At 44.0% G+C, this 20,978-nt stretch overlaps 2 protein-coding genes and 1 long non-coding RNA gene across 4 annotated transcripts; 1 reads left to right on the top strand and 2 right to left on the bottom strand.

The window, feature by feature from the left end:
• Positions 1-58: 58 nt before the first annotated feature.
• Positions 59-9,149, bottom strand: ankha (ANKH inorganic pyrophosphate transport regulator a). The gene is made up of 12 exons (XM_034559581.1): positions 8,560-9,149; positions 7,184-7,400; positions 6,915-7,033; positions 6,559-6,642; positions 6,286-6,456; positions 6,006-6,140; positions 5,199-5,291; positions 5,018-5,110; positions 2,341-2,470; positions 2,096-2,219; positions 1,814-1,913; positions 59-969 (listed from the first exon to the last, which is right to left on the bottom strand). Exons 1-12 carry the CDS (start codon positions 8,653-8,655, stop codon positions 796-798), a joined length of 1,536 nt encoding a protein of 511 aa, XP_034415472.1. The 5' UTR covers positions 8,656-9,149; the 3' UTR covers positions 59-795.
• A 6,587-nt stretch (positions 9,150-15,736) lies between these two features.
• LOC117749296 lies at positions 15,737-20,978 on the bottom strand. Its single transcript, XR_004611696.1, has 3 exons — positions 20,850-20,978; positions 16,209-16,395; positions 15,737-15,933 (listed from the first exon to the last, which is right to left on the bottom strand). It is a non-coding gene; the product is annotated as an uncharacterized LOC117749296 (long non-coding RNA).
• myca (MYC proto-oncogene, bHLH transcription factor a) lies at positions 17,147-19,924 on the top strand. 2 transcript variants are annotated; one of them, XM_034559606.1, is made up of 3 exons: positions 17,147-17,313; positions 17,785-18,489; positions 18,848-19,924. In XM_034559606.1, the coding sequence occupies exons 2-3, from the start codon at positions 17,826-17,828 to the stop codon at positions 19,513-19,515; spliced, it is 1,332 nt and encodes a 443-aa protein (XP_034415497.1). In that variant the 5' UTR covers positions 17,147-17,313; positions 17,785-17,825; the 3' UTR covers positions 19,516-19,924. The 2 variants fall into 2 exon arrangements, with proteins under 2 accessions (XP_034415497.1, XP_034415496.1); XM_034559605.1 differs by having other exon boundaries at positions 17,150-17,422.

Here is a 20,978-nt window from a genome sequence, read left to right as displayed (position 1 = left end):
AACAGTGGAGTCAGTGGGACCCCAAACAATAAGGACCCAAATCCAACAACAAAACCCAAGCATTGATAATAAAGCTATTTATTCGCCAAATAAGAATGCCTATACATTATATACAGTACGTACGACAGTCTGAACACTACCAGGAAAATGCTTTGCAAAACAAAAGTAGATGGACTCCCAGACTGCATGGAAAGTGAACGATCATAACTGTATTCTGAAACACACACACACGCGATGATATAACAAGGGATTCCCGACCCCTCTGGGCAATTAAATATACACATTGCATTACCTATACAAAACCACAATAATCTGTACACCGTTGTATGTAAAATACGATTGCACAACCCAACAAGTCCCACAACATGTCTATATGTGAATTCAAGCAAGGCCTTGCCGCTTAATTTTGATAAAGTAACATAAAATAATGAGCTCTGTATTTTTGGCAACTCCACTACCACTCGACAGACGTTTCATTCTGGCTGCTTAGGAGGAAAAGATCTCCTGCGTCGCTTCCCCTTGTTTACCAGTAAACACATGAAAGTGGTGAACACACCAGCCGATGTCATGATGCAAAAACTATGAGAACGGAGGAAAAAGGACCGGAAGACATCACGGTATTTACACGGATGAATCGACACATGGGAGGTGCATGGCTTTCTTTACATTGTGCGTTTTAATGGTGTGAAGAAGACCTCGGCACTCTTACTCTGTTTATCCTGTCGGGAGAACCTCTGAAACCAAACCATACCCGGGTCTCCTCTCCAGCACTCTTAACACTCGGCAGTCTCTTCTTCAGCAAAATGCCACATGGGGGTCGGCTTCACCTTTTCCCCGCAGTGAGAGTTCCTCCTCCTCCTCTTCCTGGAGCTCCTCGATGGCGTCCATCTGAGTCCTGGAGCACACCTCGCCCATGGGGGCGGAGTCCTCGCCCTCCACCACCAGCTCATTGGACATCTCGCTGTTTTTCTGCGGAAAACGGAAGTCGAGAGAAATGAGAAACCACCAAAATCGTGACTGGGAAAAGGAAAAGTAGCAAACTGCCGTTTCTCGTTGTGCTAAATCGGATTATTGGAGAGCAACTGGGCGAGAGATGCAGAGCCTCGTGCTTCTGGTTATCAGCGTTAACGAATAACAAACTGGAGGAATGGTTCGGAGACGTGGTTACGGTTGGCCTTTTTCTGAAAAAGGGAAAGTTAACATTTCCCAGTCTATAGAAACATGGGACATAAATGCAGGATAATGTTCAGCATCATGTGACGCGACAAAGATATGGAGAGTGTTGTAATCACGCTCTGTATTAAAGAAATAGTTTGACACTTTGAGGAATACACTTTTCTTTCTTGCGAAATTATTTTGTATTATTACTTTTTTATTATCTGAGAAGATAAATCTTATTACAGTATTAACTGTGTAGATGTGTTGTGCAATCGTCTGTTGGTCAATACCCAGAATAACGGACTTGTGTGCCCAAAACATATTTAGTATGTCCCAAAACAAATGCAGTTTTGCCCGAAATACCAGGACATCCCACTGCATCCGGTTGCATTTTGAAATATACAAATATGCACACACAAGTATATGCACAGGGCATATATGAGCAAGGTCAAAGTTCAAGTTGAATGCATTTATTTACGTTTGTACTTATTAAGGGCGCCGTATGAAAACATATGTGATTTGGAGCATGAAAAATCTTGTTTATCGCGTGTATTCATAAAGGATTAGTTCCGTTACATCCCTACTGAAAGTAAACACGCCTGGTTGAAAATAGTTGCTCTTGTGTCTGCGATGAGCCCAACCCAGGTGTCCTCACCTGTTGTCGATAAACATAGCACGCTGCTATGGCAACCATTGTCGACTCTCCTATGAAGCCGGCCAGGAGGGATCCAACCCCGAGCGTGGCCCCGTGAACCCTGAAACACAAAGCGGAACAATAACCATGTGGAAGTGAATCGTCATCATCCTGTGTGATCCGTTTCAGGAATAAAGAGGAAGAGGAATAAAAAAATAAACATTTGACCAGAATATCACGCGATACTGTAATCCTGAGTCAGTGCTGGCCTTTGTGACCCTGTTCTCTGAAGTGTTGACTTACCCCATATAAGGCAGCACAACTAGACTGGTGATGAGAACAATGATGCGTAGAACCGAGCTGGGGGCCAGCACAAAGGTCTTTTTCAGGGTCATGAGCCATCCAGTCAAATGAGCCCGAACAGTAACTGAAAACACACACACACACACACACACACAGTGTAAACATCACCCCACTGGTCTGAGCTGAAGCCACAGCAGGAAGGAAAAAGCCGGTGCTGAGAAACATCTCAAAATCGAGTGTCTTACCTGGAAGCGGAAAAAAGGAGAAAATTCGGAGCGGGGTCACACAAAGGTCGGCGAAAGCGTTGTCCACTCCAATGACGTCAATCAGGATCTTCTCCGAAAAATGAGGAGTCCAAAACACCACAAAGCAAAGCTGGAAACAAAATGAACAAAAGCAAAATGAATGTACCACAATCGAGTGGCCTCATTAGATTTCATTAGTTCATTAACTCGAGGGGTTTCAGATTTAATGTGGGCCTTTGAAGCTCACGTAGAACAGGCGAGCGAGCAAACGCATCACACGCAATGTTATTGTTATGAAAGCATCTATCTAGAGACCCTGTTTTTTCAGAACGTTCTTGGCATTCAAAGCGAAATTCACCCCGATGCAAAAACGCAACAAAATCTTAAAAATCCTCATAAAAACCCTCAGTTGGTCTGTGGAACGGACATCTGCTGTCAATAAAGCTCATTCTCACGCATCACACACACAAACCCTCTGGAATCTGGTGGCAGTATTCTGGAAGAAAAACATCCTGCGGCTCCGGCTGAGCTTTATACCAATCACGGGCGAGGAGGTGAGACTTTACATTTCCAACAAATGGAAATTCACCTCTGAAACCATTCCTCATTTGAATGCCATGCGATCAGCTGTGGTCAAAACATCTCTTTTTGTACTTATGTACCAACTAGGACAGTGGTGTTGGTGATGTGGACATGCTGTTGTCTTCCATCCCTGAATATTGGCTTCAGGCGCATTCCTCAAAAAACCAGTTCACCCCGTTGTTGAAAAAGGAGGACAGGATGAAATAAATGGGTGTACACGGAAACAAAAATAATTCTATAACCCTTTCGCCATCTCACTCTTAAAAAGGAAATGATGAATTTACGAAAGAGACTTCGCTGTGGCTTTGTGGTTGAACATCCTCTGAGCCAAAATGGACGAATAGATTACTTTGAACTGGTGATTTCATTTCGTATCGCCTCGCCATCTATCATTATTTTAGCGAGATGGAGGCACGCAACTAATTTGTTTGGCTCAAGGGAAACCGCCGTCTCCGCTGACTCAGCGGCGGTTTCTCTAAACAAGGTGAGACATCCACACTCACTGCCGCGGCAAAGTCGCTTTTCAGGACCGTTCACACAGGACATCGCTCAGATCCCTCCTCGCAGATATTTGGGCGGGCCTCCTCTGGTGTTTACATTCTTTTGGGTTTCCTCCGTGTGCAATCAGAACAAGCCGTGACACGATGGCTGTCCGCTTGTGTTTTACAACACCGCTGCGGAAACAACATACCTATGTGTCGAGCTCAATCACCGCCTCGTACATGTTTACGGCTCATGGAGTCCACATCTGGTGTGCCTCCTCCTCCTCCTAAAAAGACCCAACCTTGGCCACAAACTTCCTGTTTTTCTTATTCAGCTGGTTATATTGCTGCTAAAATGGGGAAAACGCTTCTTTTTTTACTTGACAGACGTGCCCTTCGCAAATATAAGAGAGCCTAGAGTGTTCAAACATTTTGCTGAAAAACAAACCGACTAGTACCGCAGAGTACATCATGTGACTGCTCATTACTTAGCAGATAAAGTACACCTGCGAGGAGCCTTTGGAATGTGATAAAATGTGTTTTACGTGAATGCCTGTTTTATTAAGCTCTTAAAGCTTGAGTGGGAGTGTTGAGGGGAAACAAAAGCCCCTTAGCCTCTTCACAAATTCCACCCTAATGTCTCTCTCTCTCTCTCTCTCTCTCTGTGTCTCTCTCTCTCTTTCTGCAACTTGAAACCACAACGTGACTACAGAGAATAAGTACATTCAGTATTCCTGCAACAGCGCTGTGAACCCCCGTCACCATAAACATTAGTGCGCAGCTGTAGCCGCATACTTAACGTGAATGTGTTCTTAGCAGTTAACTTCACAGAGTTCTTTGTGGAAATCTTTGACAGCATTGCCTTTGGCGAGTTTCGCAAAAAGAAAACCTCCGTCAGACATGTCCAACAGGTTCCTGCAGAACGCTGGGCCGGTTCTGCCGTTCTCAGAAGGAACGCAGATATGCACCGAGTATCTTTCAATCTGTGGTGCAGCAGGATTAGAAAAGTGTAAACATAGCAGAGGTGTTTTGGGGGAGTGTTACATGTTGGTGAGCATGATCCAAAATAGATTTACAACCCTGATTTACAATTCCAGAATACATTTGCTGTGAAAAATGATATGGTGTCTGCGGTATAATCAGGCTTCAATACATTTTTTTTTAAAATGACTTGCTTTGGATCGGAGGACACCACGACAGGACAACTGACACCTACTGTAGGAGAGGTCAAATCTCAATGAAGGACACGAAACACTGTCAACAAATCTGTTGCAAGTGTAGCACTGCCTGTTGTGATGCTAGCTGTCTCAACTGGGTGGGGGTAGATGTTTGAGTAACACTGTGTACGTGACAGCAACACCTTTGTTCTATATAATCTATAATGACATAAACAAAGAATAAAAGCTGCACATCCTCACATCTGAGAAGCTTCCCCTCCAAACCTCGTTCATTTTCTCAAAGTAAATTGCAGCCAGACGTTCAGGATTGTTGCCACGCAGACCATGAAAACAAACGGTTGACCACAACTTCTTTCTGAGCTACTTCATGCCATATTCTGAGAGTATAATTTAGGGCCTGAAAAAAAAAGAAAAAGAGAGTTGCCCTCATCTTACCGTGAGTGATAGAGCCAGACAGCAGAATGTGAACTTTTGAATATGGGACTTGGTGACCGAGGTGCCGGCGCTCAGCTTGTTGCCGGGGTTGTTCTGTTGAGAAGGAAGAAAGCGTCAGCGGCGTAAAACGATGAACTGGTACCACTGCAGCAAACGGTGAGAACGGTTGGGTATGGATTACCTTTTCAAAGGCAGGGTACACTGCTCTCAGTTCAGTTAACCAACCGTAGGGCATGTGACCCACCGGGTACGTGGCCGTGAGGACCGCCACGGCCTGGAATGACAAAGACACAGCAGCTATAAAAGTCATCGGCACGCCACCGATTAAACGTTGACGACGCCGCGCGCGGTTAAATCAACGACAGCCGTCCAACAACAGCAGACAAGGCAACACGTGTGTCTCTCACTTTCTCGGCCGCATGGTATTTTCACAAGTTTATAATTGAGCTTTGTCATTGTGTCCCAAACAACAACAACAACAACAACAACAACAACAACAACGGGCCGCGTCAGGCTTTACGCAGGAACAGTAGCTGCCGTGGAGGAATGTTTTCCCTCAGTGTCATCGTGGCCCTGAGTTACCCGTGAGCGTGGTGAATCACTCAAACCACTGGCAGCCAGTGTTGTCAATGGTTTCCAGTTGGTTCTGGTAAACAGCTTTGTATTGTCTCCAGTAGTTTGGGTCTCTGTGAGCCAGAAAGCTCCAGAGGCGGTTTGTCAGCATCTGGCTTTTCATCTGCACTAACTTGAGGGGACAATTAGTCCCTCTTAATGATGTCGAACAACATTGTATAATAACACTAGAATTACTATAAAATGATTGCTGCGTTGTTAACGAAATCCGAAATTAAATTATAAAAACACATGAGTTCTTCTTAATTATACATGACAGTTGGTGACTATAAGAAATAACAGGAAAATGCTTTCGAGAGCAAACAGTTCAGTGTTTAATAAAATTCCTGATACACACACACATCCACACACACACCTCTGTGGCATCAGTGGTCCCCTTGAGGTCGCGAGACACAAAGAGGTTGACGATGGGTCGGCTGATTCGCTGAGTGGCCAGGATGAGGGCGAGGGGCCACCAGAAACTCAGCATCTTTTTGATAGTGGCGTCACCCTGCGGGGATCAAGACAGATCAGAAAAATCACTCTCACTCTTGAATACATTCAAATAACTCGGTTGTCCCTTTGGTTAAAAGGTAAAGGCTCCCTACCCCTCATTTACTCCTGCCATAATTTTAGATTAAAGAGACAGCACTTACGCCAACATCCAGTCCACTCGAGTCTGGGATGTTGTCGTGAATGTTACAGTAGTAACCCAGGCCGACGATGCTGAACCGGACCAAGGCACCCATATACAGGGAAAGGATGGGGATGAGTAAAGGTTCCACACACTGCAGGTTACTGTGGAGGAGGATGGCCACAAACACAATCTGCAGGAAACAACGGACACAAAGTCAGAGATCACACAACGTTCTTCCGACACCTCGAATGTCGCCCTCAGTGTCAAATCAAAAAAGAATGGATCTCGTTACCTGGGCCACGACGTCAGAGATTGAGGCCGAGCCCACTATGACGCTGTACTTGTGCTTGAGAAGTATCCCTGCATGAATCCAAGCCTTTTCAAAAACAGAACAATGCATCGCGTTATGGCCAGTAAACAAGCTGGAAAGTACAAACAAAAGCTTTATTTCGGACCACAGCTGGATCCCAGGCTTTACACAACGGAGGAGAGCTCCACTTTAAAGCGGTGAATACACTCACACTTGACACCAGCGTGGACAGAGGATTAAAAACTACCAATTTCTAGGTCAGGTGTGTTTAAATCCACGATAGCATGATAGAAATGTCTGACTACTGATAGAATGATCTTGCCGTAGTGTTCACTCACCATTGCATCCAACAAAGGGAATGCAGCCAGGTATAAGAAAGCCTTTCTTGTCTTGCCCCCCACAGAGTCATCCACATGGTGGAGCTTATTAATGATGTAGTATCCTAAATCTGTGTAAGCTATGGAGAAAGAGAGGAAACCACGAGTGAACAGAGGTTAGGAAGATGAGGAAAGCTGCCAGAGGGTGCTGCCGTAAAGAAACTTATGGTTTGCTACCAGAATGGGATGCGGGTTAAAGCCCAGCATGTCACCCCTCAAAACACACACACCTATCAGGATGTGGAGGACGAAGGCGATGGCCCCGGCCGTCGCCATGCAGAGCACTGCCTTCCTGCGGTCCCTCCTGCTGTTGACAAACACCAAACCCACGTTCTTGAAGTCGCTCATGGGTCCGGTGAAGAACTTCATCAGGGAGTAGGCCAGGCCGTAGCTGGCCAGCATTTCGATTGCATCCTCTTTGACTGTGGCTATGCCCCTGTTGAGGGCCTGGAGAAAGAAAAGAAAAAAAAGATATTACGGGATGGGTGTGGAAAGGGTGAGGTGTCAGGGGAATGAGACAGCACATGATGGGCGTGGGGGGGGTTCAGTATGGCCCACATGACCATGACTTAGCCTAACTTTATCTCTGACCAGATGGTACTCCACCGTATAGACATGCACGTCCTTCACAGGCACAATAAAAAGTGAGACCTCTTGACGAGTGCAGAGTGGCGAGTGCCATCGCGATATCGGGACAGGAAACACCCACGACACTTGATTCCAGAAACATTTCCATTCAGAACAACCACCACAGCTGCCGCTTTCCTTCGCAGGACTGTGTGTGTGTGTGTGCTATTTATACCAGCTAACAGAGACATTACATAAGCTTAATCCTAACATCTCCCAGCCACATTGTGTGTGTGTGTGTGTGTGTGTGTGTGTGTGTGTGCGTGTGTGTGTGTGTGCGTGTGTTGTTATTGTTGCACTCCCACACTATCTGCTCAAGGTCTCTGGTGAGAGGGCAGCGGGCTGAGAAAGGACAGGAAACATGACAATGAGAGAAAACAAAACGGTAGCATGCGTTCGATTTGTGTACTTGAGCCGCCATGATGTACAAACAGGCCTCAGATTTAATGAGTAATCAAATAGTCAAGTACTGTGCTGCTCGTCTAGAATAGTCATAAGATAGGTTGGATAACACACACGCACGCACGCACAGACACACACACGCACACACACACACACACACACACACACACACAACAGAAAACACTCCGCAGCAGCGTATTCATTTGGAGACAGAAGTGACAGAAACATCTGAATAAACTATGGCCTCCCTCTCCTCCTCCCCCTCAATAATGTACATGAAACCTAACGGCTGTCTTCATCCTGCCAGCTAAACTAGCGCGAGCTACGTCGCGAGCCTCCCCTCCTTTAACGGTCGGAAGATTCCTCGTCAATGTTCGACAAACGGTGTTTTTCCTGGAGCTTTAAAAAAAAAAAAAAAAAAAGGTACAAAAATGAAACATATGAAGTCTCCCAGCGGCGGAAGGAGCCCCGTTAAAACCGTTAGCCGCTACGAGCCGAAAAGGCAAAAGCGACGATAACAACGCGAGCGAGCGATAAAAAAAAAAATGAATAAACCGTGAGACGTTTTTTTTTTTACCTGTTCTCCGAGGTCGATGGCAATGTTGGTGATAGCCAGAGGCACCAGGAAGCGGATGAGAGGCCAGTAAGGACTGAGGGATGGAAAGTCCACCATAGTACAAGCCGGGATGACAGAGCGAGGGGCATCTGCCTCGCTCTTGATTGATTAAAAAAATTAAATAATAAAAAAATCAAAAAGATGTGCAGGCTAGTCGGCGGGCGAAGCACCTGTGTCTCTCCAGCCAGGGGGGGTGTGGGGGGGGGGGACGGAGGCTAAGTGGGGCAGCGGCAGGAGCCGAGGGGCTCCGGGAGCGGCAGCGCTTCACGATGCGTCGACGCAACCGAGCGGAGGCGAAGGTCAGACGGGGGGGGCATCTTCCTCGCGAGTCATCATCGTCACGGGGGTGGTGGTGGGGGAGAGGCGTGTTTCTGACGGCGGAGATTTGGATAAAAACGATAATCCGAAACGAGTTGGATTAGGGTTTTTTTTTTTTTTCTCCTCGCGCCGCGTCTGACTGCGCCTGTGCTGCGCGGTTCGGTTGCTGTCGATCCTTCCCCGCAGGCAGGAGCGCGCGCACTGCCGCCCGCACGTGGGCCAGGCGTCCCCGCTGTGACATCATCAGCTATTCTTAAAAAAAGAAAAAAAAAGAAAGAAAAACACCTGGTTTTTTATTATTGAAGGGGACACGGGACTGCGTGACATGTGTTTACGTTGAGGCGGGGACAGGGGGTATTGTTCCGATAGGCATCGCTTCAGCTGGCATGTGGTGGTAAAGACGCGTGCATGTTTGGAATAGCACCAACTATTGGGGAGATTTAATTGGACTCTGGTAGAAAGATGGATAATTAAATCGCCAACTGGTTAAAAAATGGTGATGAACCCTCCTAATATACCGTACATGTTATGTTAAAAATATCTTTACATCGTCCCTCCTTTAAAGATGGCAAATAAACAAATGACCATGATATGGCATTATCTATAAGGAAACACTGACCCCTGGTGGACAAAGCAAGACACATTGATTCCGAGACATGTTATTTATTATAATGCTTTTTATTTATATATTTATATTTGTTATATAAATACGTAACAACATATCACATTTGAGAAAAACACAACAAAATGTAAATAAGCATGAACATCGGCACCCAGTAAAACGGAATTAGATACATTTATAGTGTACTATGCATATTTCTGTCATATTTGACCAGATTCTGTGATAAAATATACATTTTGCACATTCGCATCAAAGTCTGGAATAAGATTTTGTTTGTGTGATCCCAGTCTAACAAAACAAACAGGAACAACTCTCTAATCTATGAAATTGACTACATTTTGTGTTATTATTTTACTCTATAGATAAGTATGAGCTGATAACTACAATGACTTATGTTTGTGTAATATCTCACAGCAAGTCAGTGTGTACAAAAGAGAAGTGATGTGCCAACAGAGTTTGATTCTAATCCAATTAAAATCCTGTTTTTAGTCTTTTTAATTAACCAGGAACTTCAACAAACTATTTATTGCATGTTGGCCAAAGACAAACATACTTATATTATTGGGGACTTTTTAATGAACATTTATATAATTATTATGTGTATACATTTTTCTATTTCATATTGACTTGAATTTGTTATTATATCCCAGGCAAATTCCTTGTTTGAGAAAACTAAATTGGCATTGAACCAGATCCCGATACTGATACATGAAAATGCTATTTCACTGAATCATGAAAGATAGACACATTTGCATGTTGTGCAACATTTGTTTTAAGTTGCAACAAGTTGTCGACTCATAAATGCTTAGAATGTCCATTCATCCTTTAATGTCAGACTTTAAATGCACGTTGTCATTCTACATTGTATTCCATTTCACACACACACACACACACACACACACACACACAAACACACACAAATGTATGGATTTCTGTGTCTGTTAATGTCAAGTGGAAATGTGCTACTGTCGAACTCAAAGTTGTTTGTGTGTTGGTGCCTTTGGAGCTTCTGTACACAACCTTTTACGAGCACATGACTTTGTGGTTGTATTTGAGAGACTTTTTTAGTGCAGTGTATATTCATATGTGTCCGACTTATTTTGGTTTTGGGTTACAAAGCACCGAGTGGTGCCCGGGTATCTTTGTTCAAATGTCTCTGAGCTGAAGATCCGAGTATTAATTTTTTATCAACTTGGAAAACCGTGTTTACAAGTTTCCCAGATTGTAAAAAAAGAAAAAACTGCAACATGTATTCTATTGTGTTTTTTCTAAGGAGTACAAGAGCATCTTGTATGGGTTTCCAGAGTAACAGATGTCACTTATCACTTATTAAACACCTATTTTCTTTTAATATTTACTATAATTACTGATTTTTACGTTGTGCTACCTTTCAGAAGTCTTTGTTCTGAGCACATGTGACTGCCAGATATTCAGCAGGCATAACATTACTACTACTAACAGTATACTTTAAGTATTGGCAGCGAGAGATTAGTAATAGAGGCACAGAGTTGGTCAAATGTCCTAAACTTTGACAAAACTTTGCAAGAATTGGTTTAAAGAAAGGTATTAGCTCAGAGTACTAAATAATGTCAAATAGAAACATGGTAGTAGTCGAATTAGAAACAGTGCAGTAGCCTGTTTGATGTAATAAATAGCATTTATATATGATAACTGTTCATGAATGTTACATGTTGACAATGCAGCTTTATTTATAAACCACATTTTAAACCCAGAGACAATTCAAAGTGAATTATTTCATTCATAGACAAAGAAAAGCATCAGATTAAAAATAACTAAGATATCAGATTAGAATTGAAGAAGATAGATGAAATTAAATCACTTTAAATAAAATCCCACACATGGAATAGACCAGAAATACAGTTAGATTGCATTTATAATTGACCCAAATAGTAATAAAGTACAGAAGAGAAGTCAGTCAAAGAACAGCAGTTTTTAATATAGTTAAATGTTTACAGGTGATACAACGCGCCCTCTAGTGGCCATTTAGGGACCGGACAGCTCTTAGCAACAGGACCTGAATACACCTGATTCAGTTCATAATCCCTTCTGTTTAACTCACATCAACACACAAACTTCCTGCCATTCATAAAGTGGACAGCGAAACCTCATTCTCATAACTATCAGACATATTTACTTCAGTACTGATTATGTATGTTGAGTTGTCACACTCCCAATTAATGACATCCTCCTGTATGTTTGTGTGTGTTCTGATATGCAAACGTGTCTTTCATTGTCGTCTAATCACAAGTTAACAGCAATGTGCAGGTTGGAAAACGTGCACTTTTAAACACGCAGATCAGAGCTGCATGAAACTTCCAATTAATGTTTCCAACTGCAGTAAAATATTCACACATCGAGCATCAAATGAAGACGCCGACGGTGAGCTGTCACCACCGTTAGTCACGACAGAGGAGAGGATCTAGACGTTAGTCACATGACCTCGAGACAGCGGCCGACAGCCTGAAGGTCGTCTCTCCGGCATCGCCAGCTGGTTCTCTTCACAGCTGATTTATGTTGTTTTCAGACTACCAGGAACACATTGAATGTGGTGGCGCTCTTCAAACTGTCTCCCCCTCGTGTTTATTTGTCTTTCTCGCTGGTCCCTCCTCCCCTTCAGGTTTTTGATGTATATGGTCAACAGGCATAAGCCTGCAAAGCCTCATGCTTAGTAAAGATGTGAATGTATCTACATGTTGCTGGTTTATCATTCATTCAGTATGAAATAAGTTAATTTAAGTTGTTTAAACCAGACTTGTGTTCCAGACTTTGCTTGATACATTTGTCTTAAGTGATTCATTATTTGAGGTCTATCTGTCACAACCGTCACTAGACGGTAGTGCTTTTATTTTTGTTGTCTTGTCACTTCCTGTTTTACTTTGAAATCATCCTCCTGTGTCATGTCTGCTGTCTTTACTTCCTCATATGTGATTACCTCTCCCTGCCCTGATGTGTTTCACCTGTGTCTCGTTAACTCCCCTCCCAGTGTGTATATATACTCTGTGCTTCACTTGTCTCGTTGCCAGTTCGTTTTTCTTCACCTGTGAGTCAACTTACCAGCGTTTTTCCTGCCTGATATCCTGTTCTGATTCCGACGTCCCTTCGTTTCCGAGTAAGCCCGATCCCTGCCTGTACCTCTGCCGAGTTTGACTGCCTTCCTGTGAATGACCCTGGACTGTTTACGTTGACGATTCTACTCTCCCCTGAGTGAGACAGCTGCTCTCACCACAGCGGGTCAGAGCCTTGCCGACCGGTCTCAGTCCCTCCCCAGTTACACCGGGAGAACCTTCGGCGGTCCTTCTCCAGAGACTCTATCCTGTTGCAATATTACCTTTATCAATAAAGGATTCCTTGTGAACTTTACTCTCTGCCTCGGGTCGTGCATTTGGGTTCTCTCATTAGTGCCCCGGCGTGACACTATCGGTTTGATCCACTTATCACTAATAATAATAATAATAACGTATTGTTTGTTTTAGTATAATCCAACTATCTTCAATTCAACGATGATTGCGTTTGATCATGAAGAAGATTAAATACATACCCGGAACTGATCTTTTATGTCCACCTTTCTGTGTTTGTGCAGACCACTCCAGAGCTCGAAGGGGAAGTTCATGCCAAAGTTCCTTCTTTAGTGACATATATCCTTATATTTGCATATTCTTGCATCCTGTTTTTTTTTTTTTATAAAATCGGGTTACAATAAAGAGGTTTACGAAGTCAGTTTGTTATATCGCCAGTAGCACGATATAGTCTATACTTACACATTCATATATAAATGTTTTTTCTTTCTATTTTTGTTAATGTTAATTTGACTGAATGTGTCTTGGATTGTTCTGTGCAAACACGAAGGGACACATCCAATCTCCCCACGTGTCAACCCCGCAGGTCGGATTCTGCAGGCCGAGCATCAGTCAATCACTGCCCCGGTGTCAATCATTAATGACGCAATTAGCTCTCGAGCAGTCTGACACATCTCATTGTTGACTGCTCGGTGATATTGATTTCCTGCCTCGCGCCGAGGCGTCGTGCTGAAATGTGTCCAACACAACCCTCCATTCATCCGCCGAGAGGCTCCACCGTCTGTGGATGAACGGCAAGTGTGTGAACGTGCCGCCACGTGACCTTTGAGCTCCCGTCAGCGTTACTTAACGCGCGCGCGACACGCGGAAGAGGAAACGACTGGCGTGATACGCTGAATATGCTTTTTTATAAGGAGGCCACGGGAAGTTGGATGTGTGGTCAGAAACTGTAGGGAAGTTCAGAGAGGAGTCAACGGCTCGTGAACACCTTCCTCGTGGCTCTTGTATGTCCCTGTGTTCAATGGAAACGTGATGTTCATGTAATATGTCCGCTGCACACACTGCAACTATTAAAGTCTTCAGAAGATTCTAGTTTTTATAACATGGGCAACATCTTCAGATGTTACCTGTAAAATAGGGGATTATTTTTATAATTGAAGCTACATATTCTTTTTCTGTAAGAAAACAGTTGTTAGATTCTTCTTTCTGTTTAATTGTGACTTTGGTGTCATTTCCTTATTTATTATTCCCTATACAGATTCTCATGCATCATTATTTTGTGCACCTTCACTGGAAAGTGTAGTTTCATAACGCTTCACATAGTTGATTTCCAATCAGAAAGTTATTTAGGTCAATATATCTGTATACTGACACTCATTGTAACGTGTGTAAAGTAGATTTAGTGCACTAGGGAGTCGTTTCAGGCTCCGCCTCCTTGTGTTCCTCTCATGTAGATTGTGATCTTGATTAATTGATGACTCGTTCATCAGAAGATGAATCCCAATATTGATCATCGTTGTTTGAGGCTTTACAGCTTTCTCTTTTCTCTTCTTTTGATGTCATTAAAAAATGAACATCTTATAACTTCGGACTGTTTGTTGGACAAAACAAACAATTTGAAGGGAAATTATCATAAATTTTTTAGACTGAGCAAATATTTGATGTGTTGAAAATATAATCAACCCATTTATAAATAAGAAGGACGTTTAATTGCGTCCTTATTTGCTTGCAGTGGTTTGTTAAACATACATCTTTCATGGTATTATTTTGCATAATGAACACCAGAAGAAATCTCAAATCTCTGCAGCTTTCTCCCCTTTAGTCTTTGCCTCTTTATTTTTATTTTCTCAGTTTGTATCATTTCATTTTGGTTTAAACACAAATGATTATCATATTTCTTCAATTATTTCTTATTTAACTTATTTGATGTCTTATATAAAAGCACTTTGGCTTTCCTTTTAGTGTGAAAGTGATATAAATGCCCTGCGTTGAATTGTGCATTATTATTGTCTTATTACGAGGTCGGTTATCTCAAGCTGTGGGGTCAACAGCAGGTTTCTCAACTCATTCAGCTGAGCAGTGTTCCAGACAATTACTAATAAATATTAGAAATGACCAGCAAATCCACCTGCCTTTAATCCTTATAATATAGATGTATGCAGCACTGAGATGTAATAGCACTTCTTTGCTGTTTTTATTACTAAACTGGTGGAAAGCTCGGCCCTTGACAGAAAACCTAAATAAAACCTCTGCTCCTGTATTGTTTACAGACGGTGTCGGTCAAAACCAGTCCAGAACCAGTTTGACTGGGATCAAACTTCTCCAAAGCACCTTCGGTCTCCACTTATCGGAGGAAACGATGCCGGCCGGTCTCAAAGCATCCCTCTGTGTCTCCGGACGCTCTGAAAACCGTAACACAAGAAACATCCGGAGCCGATGAACACAATGACCCCAACACACGGTTTACGATCGCTATCCTGCACACAGCATCCCAAAGTGAGGAAAGGAGAGAAGGGAGGGAAAGGAAGAAGGAATGAGTGCAGAGGAGAGAGGAGAAGGGGTGTTCTTTTCCACTTCCTCTGATAACAAGAGAAAATCTCTCCTCTCTCCTTTTACAATTCTCTTGTCTCCTTTCCTCCATTTGCTCGCTCAATGATTAATTGATTTCTTTCCTCTGATGCCTCAAGAAGTGCACACTTAATGTGCATTACTGAACCACACACCCCTCAGAGAGCTCGTGGACACTCCTTATGATAATGAGGAAATCTCATTAAGTTATAAGATAAAAACGGACCGACGTTTCAAAGTGAAATAGTGTGCATTCATTTCAAATTGAATGTCAGGTTTTGTCATTGTGTTCCCTTAATCGTGGCAATGAGCCTAAATAATAATAAAAACATTTTAATGTAACATAAATTCACTTTTTATGGGATTAAGTACAATCTTAAGTATACAATCGCCGTTTTCTCCAGAGAAAAACAGTAATGTTGCAGGTTCACACATGTTTTGTTATTTTTCTAAACGTTGTCAGTTAGTTAATCCTTTATTTAAACAGGTGGCGGTTGAGCTCTGCAGGACCTGAACAGAATAAAAACACAGACGTCAAACGCAACGTTTTAGTTTCAGAAGTAAAATTAGTTTATGTTTTCCCAGAACTCAGTTTTTTAATCACGTGACCCAGTAACCCCAATAAAAGACCCACTAACCCACTAAACCGGCACTATTGTGTTACTGAGCCATTTATAGTGTTACACAAAACAATCCTTATTTAATCTACTTCCAGTCAATAATCCCCCTGTTCGTGATGGGTTGTGGACTCTGTGTTTACCTCCAGGGTTTGACCCTGCACCTACCTGGCTCCAGCCCACTGATGACCGATGAGCACTTTGACCAGCAGAGGGCGCCCCGAGCCCGTTCAATCCCCCCCAACACCCCCCACTCCCCATCACAGGAGAGGAGGGCAACTCCATCCAACTGCGGTACCCATCTGATTCCTTTAATTGCTTCCTTCCTGGAGTTAATTGGTGCCAATCTGTCCATCTTAAAAAAGAAAAATCAGAATCACACACACACACACACACACACACACACACACACACATTATTTCTTTTTAGTGCACGCTCATTCATTCTTCACCTGGCAAACTGCAATAATTGAGTGTGCCTCTCTTGTTGAATTCGCCTTGTTTTCAGCGCTTGTCAGAGCCCCCAACGGACCGAGGTGAGCTCGTGCATCTGTGAGCGTTGCGTCGCGTTGCCACTGCACAGATTGTGCAAACCTGACGTGTGTTATGATTTGCAGACAGTTGTTGGATACAACACAAATAATTAAAAAGCAAAGTTGTGGTTTGTGCAAAAGCAGGTTAATAAAGGCAGTCGATCTCACTTATTGAGGAGTTACTATGGGAGCAAAACATGCACCAGATTGCACGGGATGTTGTACAATAGCTCGTCCTAGTTATCGCCTACTACGACCTGCATTAGTATTGTGTGCATGTCTCCAGTCAATGGAAGCTGTACTCTACTATGACCCCTCCCACTTCTTCCCCGAAATAGACCCCGGCGTGAAGAGAAAACGCACAATCTAGTGACTAAACGACGCGACGAAAGCACGCGTTTCGAGTTTAAATCGACCCTCGCGTCGCGTGGGGATTATTTCCGGGGACACGTGCGGGAAATTAATTTGAGTCAAGAGACATTTTCAAGGCCGGCGAGCGTTTCGCGGGAAAAAACGAGCGGAGGGATACGAGCGGAGGGGGCGGAGGGGCGGAGTGGCGGGGTAGTGATGCCGCCGTTTTTATTGCAGCCGGCGGAGCTCTCAGCTGTGATTCTCACGCTGCTGATGACAGACTGTACTTCGTCCTCACCGGGTCGCTGGTGCAGCCATTCAACTCCCCATGCATGCTTCACACAGCCTCAACGGAAACCGCCTGCAACACCTCAGTGGAAGGATTTAATGGTACTTTCGTACTGGAATAACTTTACTACCCCTTTTTGGTTTTTTTGCGCCTCTTGGCTCGGTGTCGCTCCGTCTTCTTCCGCCGACACTTTACGATCTAAAAAAAAAGGTAAGGGAGGTTTCTGGAGCTTGCGCGGCACTTTCCCCCCCCCCCCCCCACGTCAGTTTAGTAAAAAAAAAAAGGTGTTTTATCGTAAGTAAGGGCGGAGTTTCCCCCTCTTTAATTTCCTATCGGTTTCCCAGTTGAGCACCTGCTGCTGCAGCGCTGCTGCACGCGAGGCGTGCAAAACCAGCGTCGGTGTTTTGGAGTGACCATGTGATGTTGCTTACACTTAACGTTGTAGAGCAGGATCGGTGCCAAGCAGCTGCTTTGAACCTGCAGACCCCCCCCTTTTTTTTTTTTTTTTTTTTTTTTTTTTTTTAATAGAATCCACATCTAATCAACCATTTGTTTTCCTTTTTTTCAACCAGCTTCACAATAAGGAACGAGACCACAAGACAACAGAGACAAAATGCCGCTGAATTCAAGTTTGGCGAGTAAAAACTATGACTACGATTACGACTCTCTTCAACCGTATTTCTATTACGACAACGAGGAGGAGGATTTCTACCCTCAGCAGCTTCAGCCTCCGGCACCGAGCGAAGACATCTGGAAGAAATTTGAACTGCTGCCGACCCCTCCCCTCTCCCCGAGCCGCCGGCCGTCCCTGTCAAGCCTCTTCCCCTCCACGGCGGATCAGCTGGAGATGGTGACCGAGTTCCTGGGCGACGACGTGGTCAACCAGAGCATCATTTGCGATGCCGACTACTCCCAGACCTTCCTCAAGTCCATCATCATCCAGGACTGCATGTGGAGCGGCTTCTCCGCCGCGGCCAAGCTGGAGAAGGTGGTCTCCGAGCGGCTCGCCTCCCTGCACGCCGCGAGGAAGGAGTCGGCGGCCGGCGAGCCCTGCCCGGAGCCCCCGGGCGCCGCTGCGTGGCGGCTGAACAGCTGCTACCTGCAAGACCTGAACACGTCCGCGGCGGAATGCATTGATCCGTCTGTGGTTTTCCCCTACCCGATGGCGGAGACGCCCAAGCAGAGCGCCGGGACGCCGCCCAGCAAGGATTTGGGACTGGAGACGCCGCCGAACAGCGGCAGCAGCAGCAGCAGCAGCAGCAGCTGCAGTGACTCAGGTAAAATGAGAATATGCACACACATCATGCAGACACACCCCTCTGTGCAATTAGGAATGTCCCTCTGCTGAGTGAGCAAACATGGCCTCCTTTCGACTTAAAAAGAGGCCAACTCTCGGGTTTAATTGATGTTGTTTGCAGTCAGATTTCCAGGCAGGAGGTCGAGACTTGTTAGACTGCTGTGAGATTAGCTCGAGGCTGCCATGTTGAGTAATCTACTGATGTTGCAGGAGAGATTGTGCCCCCTCCCCTCCCTTCCCCTCCCTTCCCCTCCCCTCTGTGGCATGCAGTGTGAATGAGTTTGCATCCTTGATGCTGAATCAGAGTGTGATTTTGTTTTGGTTTTTTTGCCTTGCAGAAGATGATGAGGAGGAGGAGGATGATGATGAGGAGGAGGAGGAGGAGGAGGAGGAGGAAGACGACGAGGATGAGGAGGACCAGGAGGACGAGGAGGAGATCGATGTGGTCACTGTGGAGAAGAGGCAGGCGGTGAAGCGGTGTGACCCCAGCCCTGCAGAGAGCAGGCATCCCAGCCCGCTCGTGCTGAAGAGGTGCCACGTCTCCACCCACCAGCATAATTACGCCGCCCATCCATCCATGAGGCACGAGCAGCCGGCTGTCAAGAGGCTGAAGCTGGAGAGCAGCAACAGCAGCAGCAGCAACAGTGGTGGTGGTGGTGGAAGTGGTGTCCACAGCAGGGTCCTCAAACAGATCAGCACCAACCGCAAGTGTTCAAGCCCGCGGACGTCCGACACGGAGGACTACGACAAGAGAAGGACTCATAACGTTCTGGAGCGTCAGAGGAGGAACGAGCTCAAGTTGAGCTTTTTCGCCCTGCGGGATGAGATCCCCGAGGTGGCCAACAACGAGAAGGCGGCCAAAGTGGTGATCCTGAAGAAGGCCACGGAGTGCATTTACAGCATGCAGACGGACGAACAGAGACTCCTCTCGCTCAAAGAACAGCTGAGGAGGAAAAGTGAATTTTTAAAGCAGAGACTCGCACACCTGCAGAGCTCTCGTGCTTAAAGTTTGAATCATCATAGACTTTTTGGCCTTTTGTTTTTTATGCAAGTTCAAGACTTGGGGTGTACAGTTGTTGTTGTTGTTGCATGCAAATGCAAAGCGGATTAAGTTGTTTGGAATCTTGTTTGATTTCAATGTTAAAACTGCCTCAATTGAAGTTCTGGGTGGATTAAATATTTAAAAGTTTATTTTTATTAATAAAATGTAAAAAAAAAAAATTAAAAAAATGGGGCTATATCCTGTTGAGGGGGCCCAAACTAAAATATACATTTTTACGTTTTGTATATAATTAATATTTCCTAAGAAAATGTATTTTTGGATCTCAATTGTCTGGATGTTCAGACCCAGTGTTTTGGTTTTTTCCATTATGTTCCTAGATTCTTTTTGAAATATAAAAAATGTTTCTTCTTGACTTTGTGTTCTTGTTCTTGTGCACACATCATACATTTCATCTCATTAGAAATGGAGGTACATGTTGCTGTAGAGTGGGTTCAAGGAGACGCATGAATAAAGTGACAGACATGAACTAAGATGCTCATGTTTAGATATGCTAATGATGCTCTGAGTCACTCAATGAACTCTGACTTTAGGGTTTAAGGGTTAAAATGACTTAATATCTTCATTTGAAGTGATATTTGAATGTTCTAGTTTCTGGTCGTAAAGAAGACGAGGTAAGCTCAAACCATGGCCTCAGATTTATGCATCACGCATTTAAAGCGCTGCATGGCACATTTGAACCTTGTTATTTGTTATTTGAACCTTGCTTGTTATTGAAGATGCAATATTTAACTTTAACATCGTTCACGTCAAAACGGTCATCGCTTCGTTTTGTGGACAAGAGGGAATTTTTTTAATTGGACCACTTTTGCTTTCAGTATGCATCAGAAACACTTTATATTTAAATTTTTTTTTTTTTAAAAATCAGATGATTCACAACGATTTAACTTCCTGCATGGTTTTCTTCCTGAACATTGTTTACGTAACCAAGTACATTATAAGATACTATATTCCTTGTATGGTTAAACATACTTGGGCAGTTACTAATCAAATAATCCCAGATCAGATTTCAATCAAATACATTTGGGTAAAAACAAAACAGGTTTGTTTACAGATTCAAACATATTTATATGTATGCACGTGCAGACGACCTAAACAGATGTGTGTGTTTTGACAATTCACTATAACTTAAGATATTAGACAAATATAACTATAATTTACTGGGAATAGAAATAGTATCGACAATTACCAATAAAATACTCTAAATAACATCCCAGTGAAGAACCACATTCATTTAAGTCTCTACACGAGATATCACGTCGTATATAATCATAAAATACCTGTATGATCGTTGATATTGCGCCGATTTCTTTTTTGCGACCGGCTTTCCCAGTCTCGCCGTGACGTCACGCGCCGTATCCCGAGCGCTCCCCTGAGCGCGTGGTCCTGGTCGCGAGCACATGGAAGTG

Source organism: Cyclopterus lumpus, chromosome 20 (genome assembly GCF_009769545.1).
Source record: "Cyclopterus lumpus isolate fCycLum1 chromosome 20, fCycLum1.pri, whole genome shotgun sequence".
Taxonomy (NCBI): Eukaryota; Metazoa; Chordata; class Actinopteri; order Perciformes; family Cyclopteridae; genus Cyclopterus; species Cyclopterus lumpus.
This window is presented reverse-complemented; position numbering and strand designations above follow the sequence as displayed.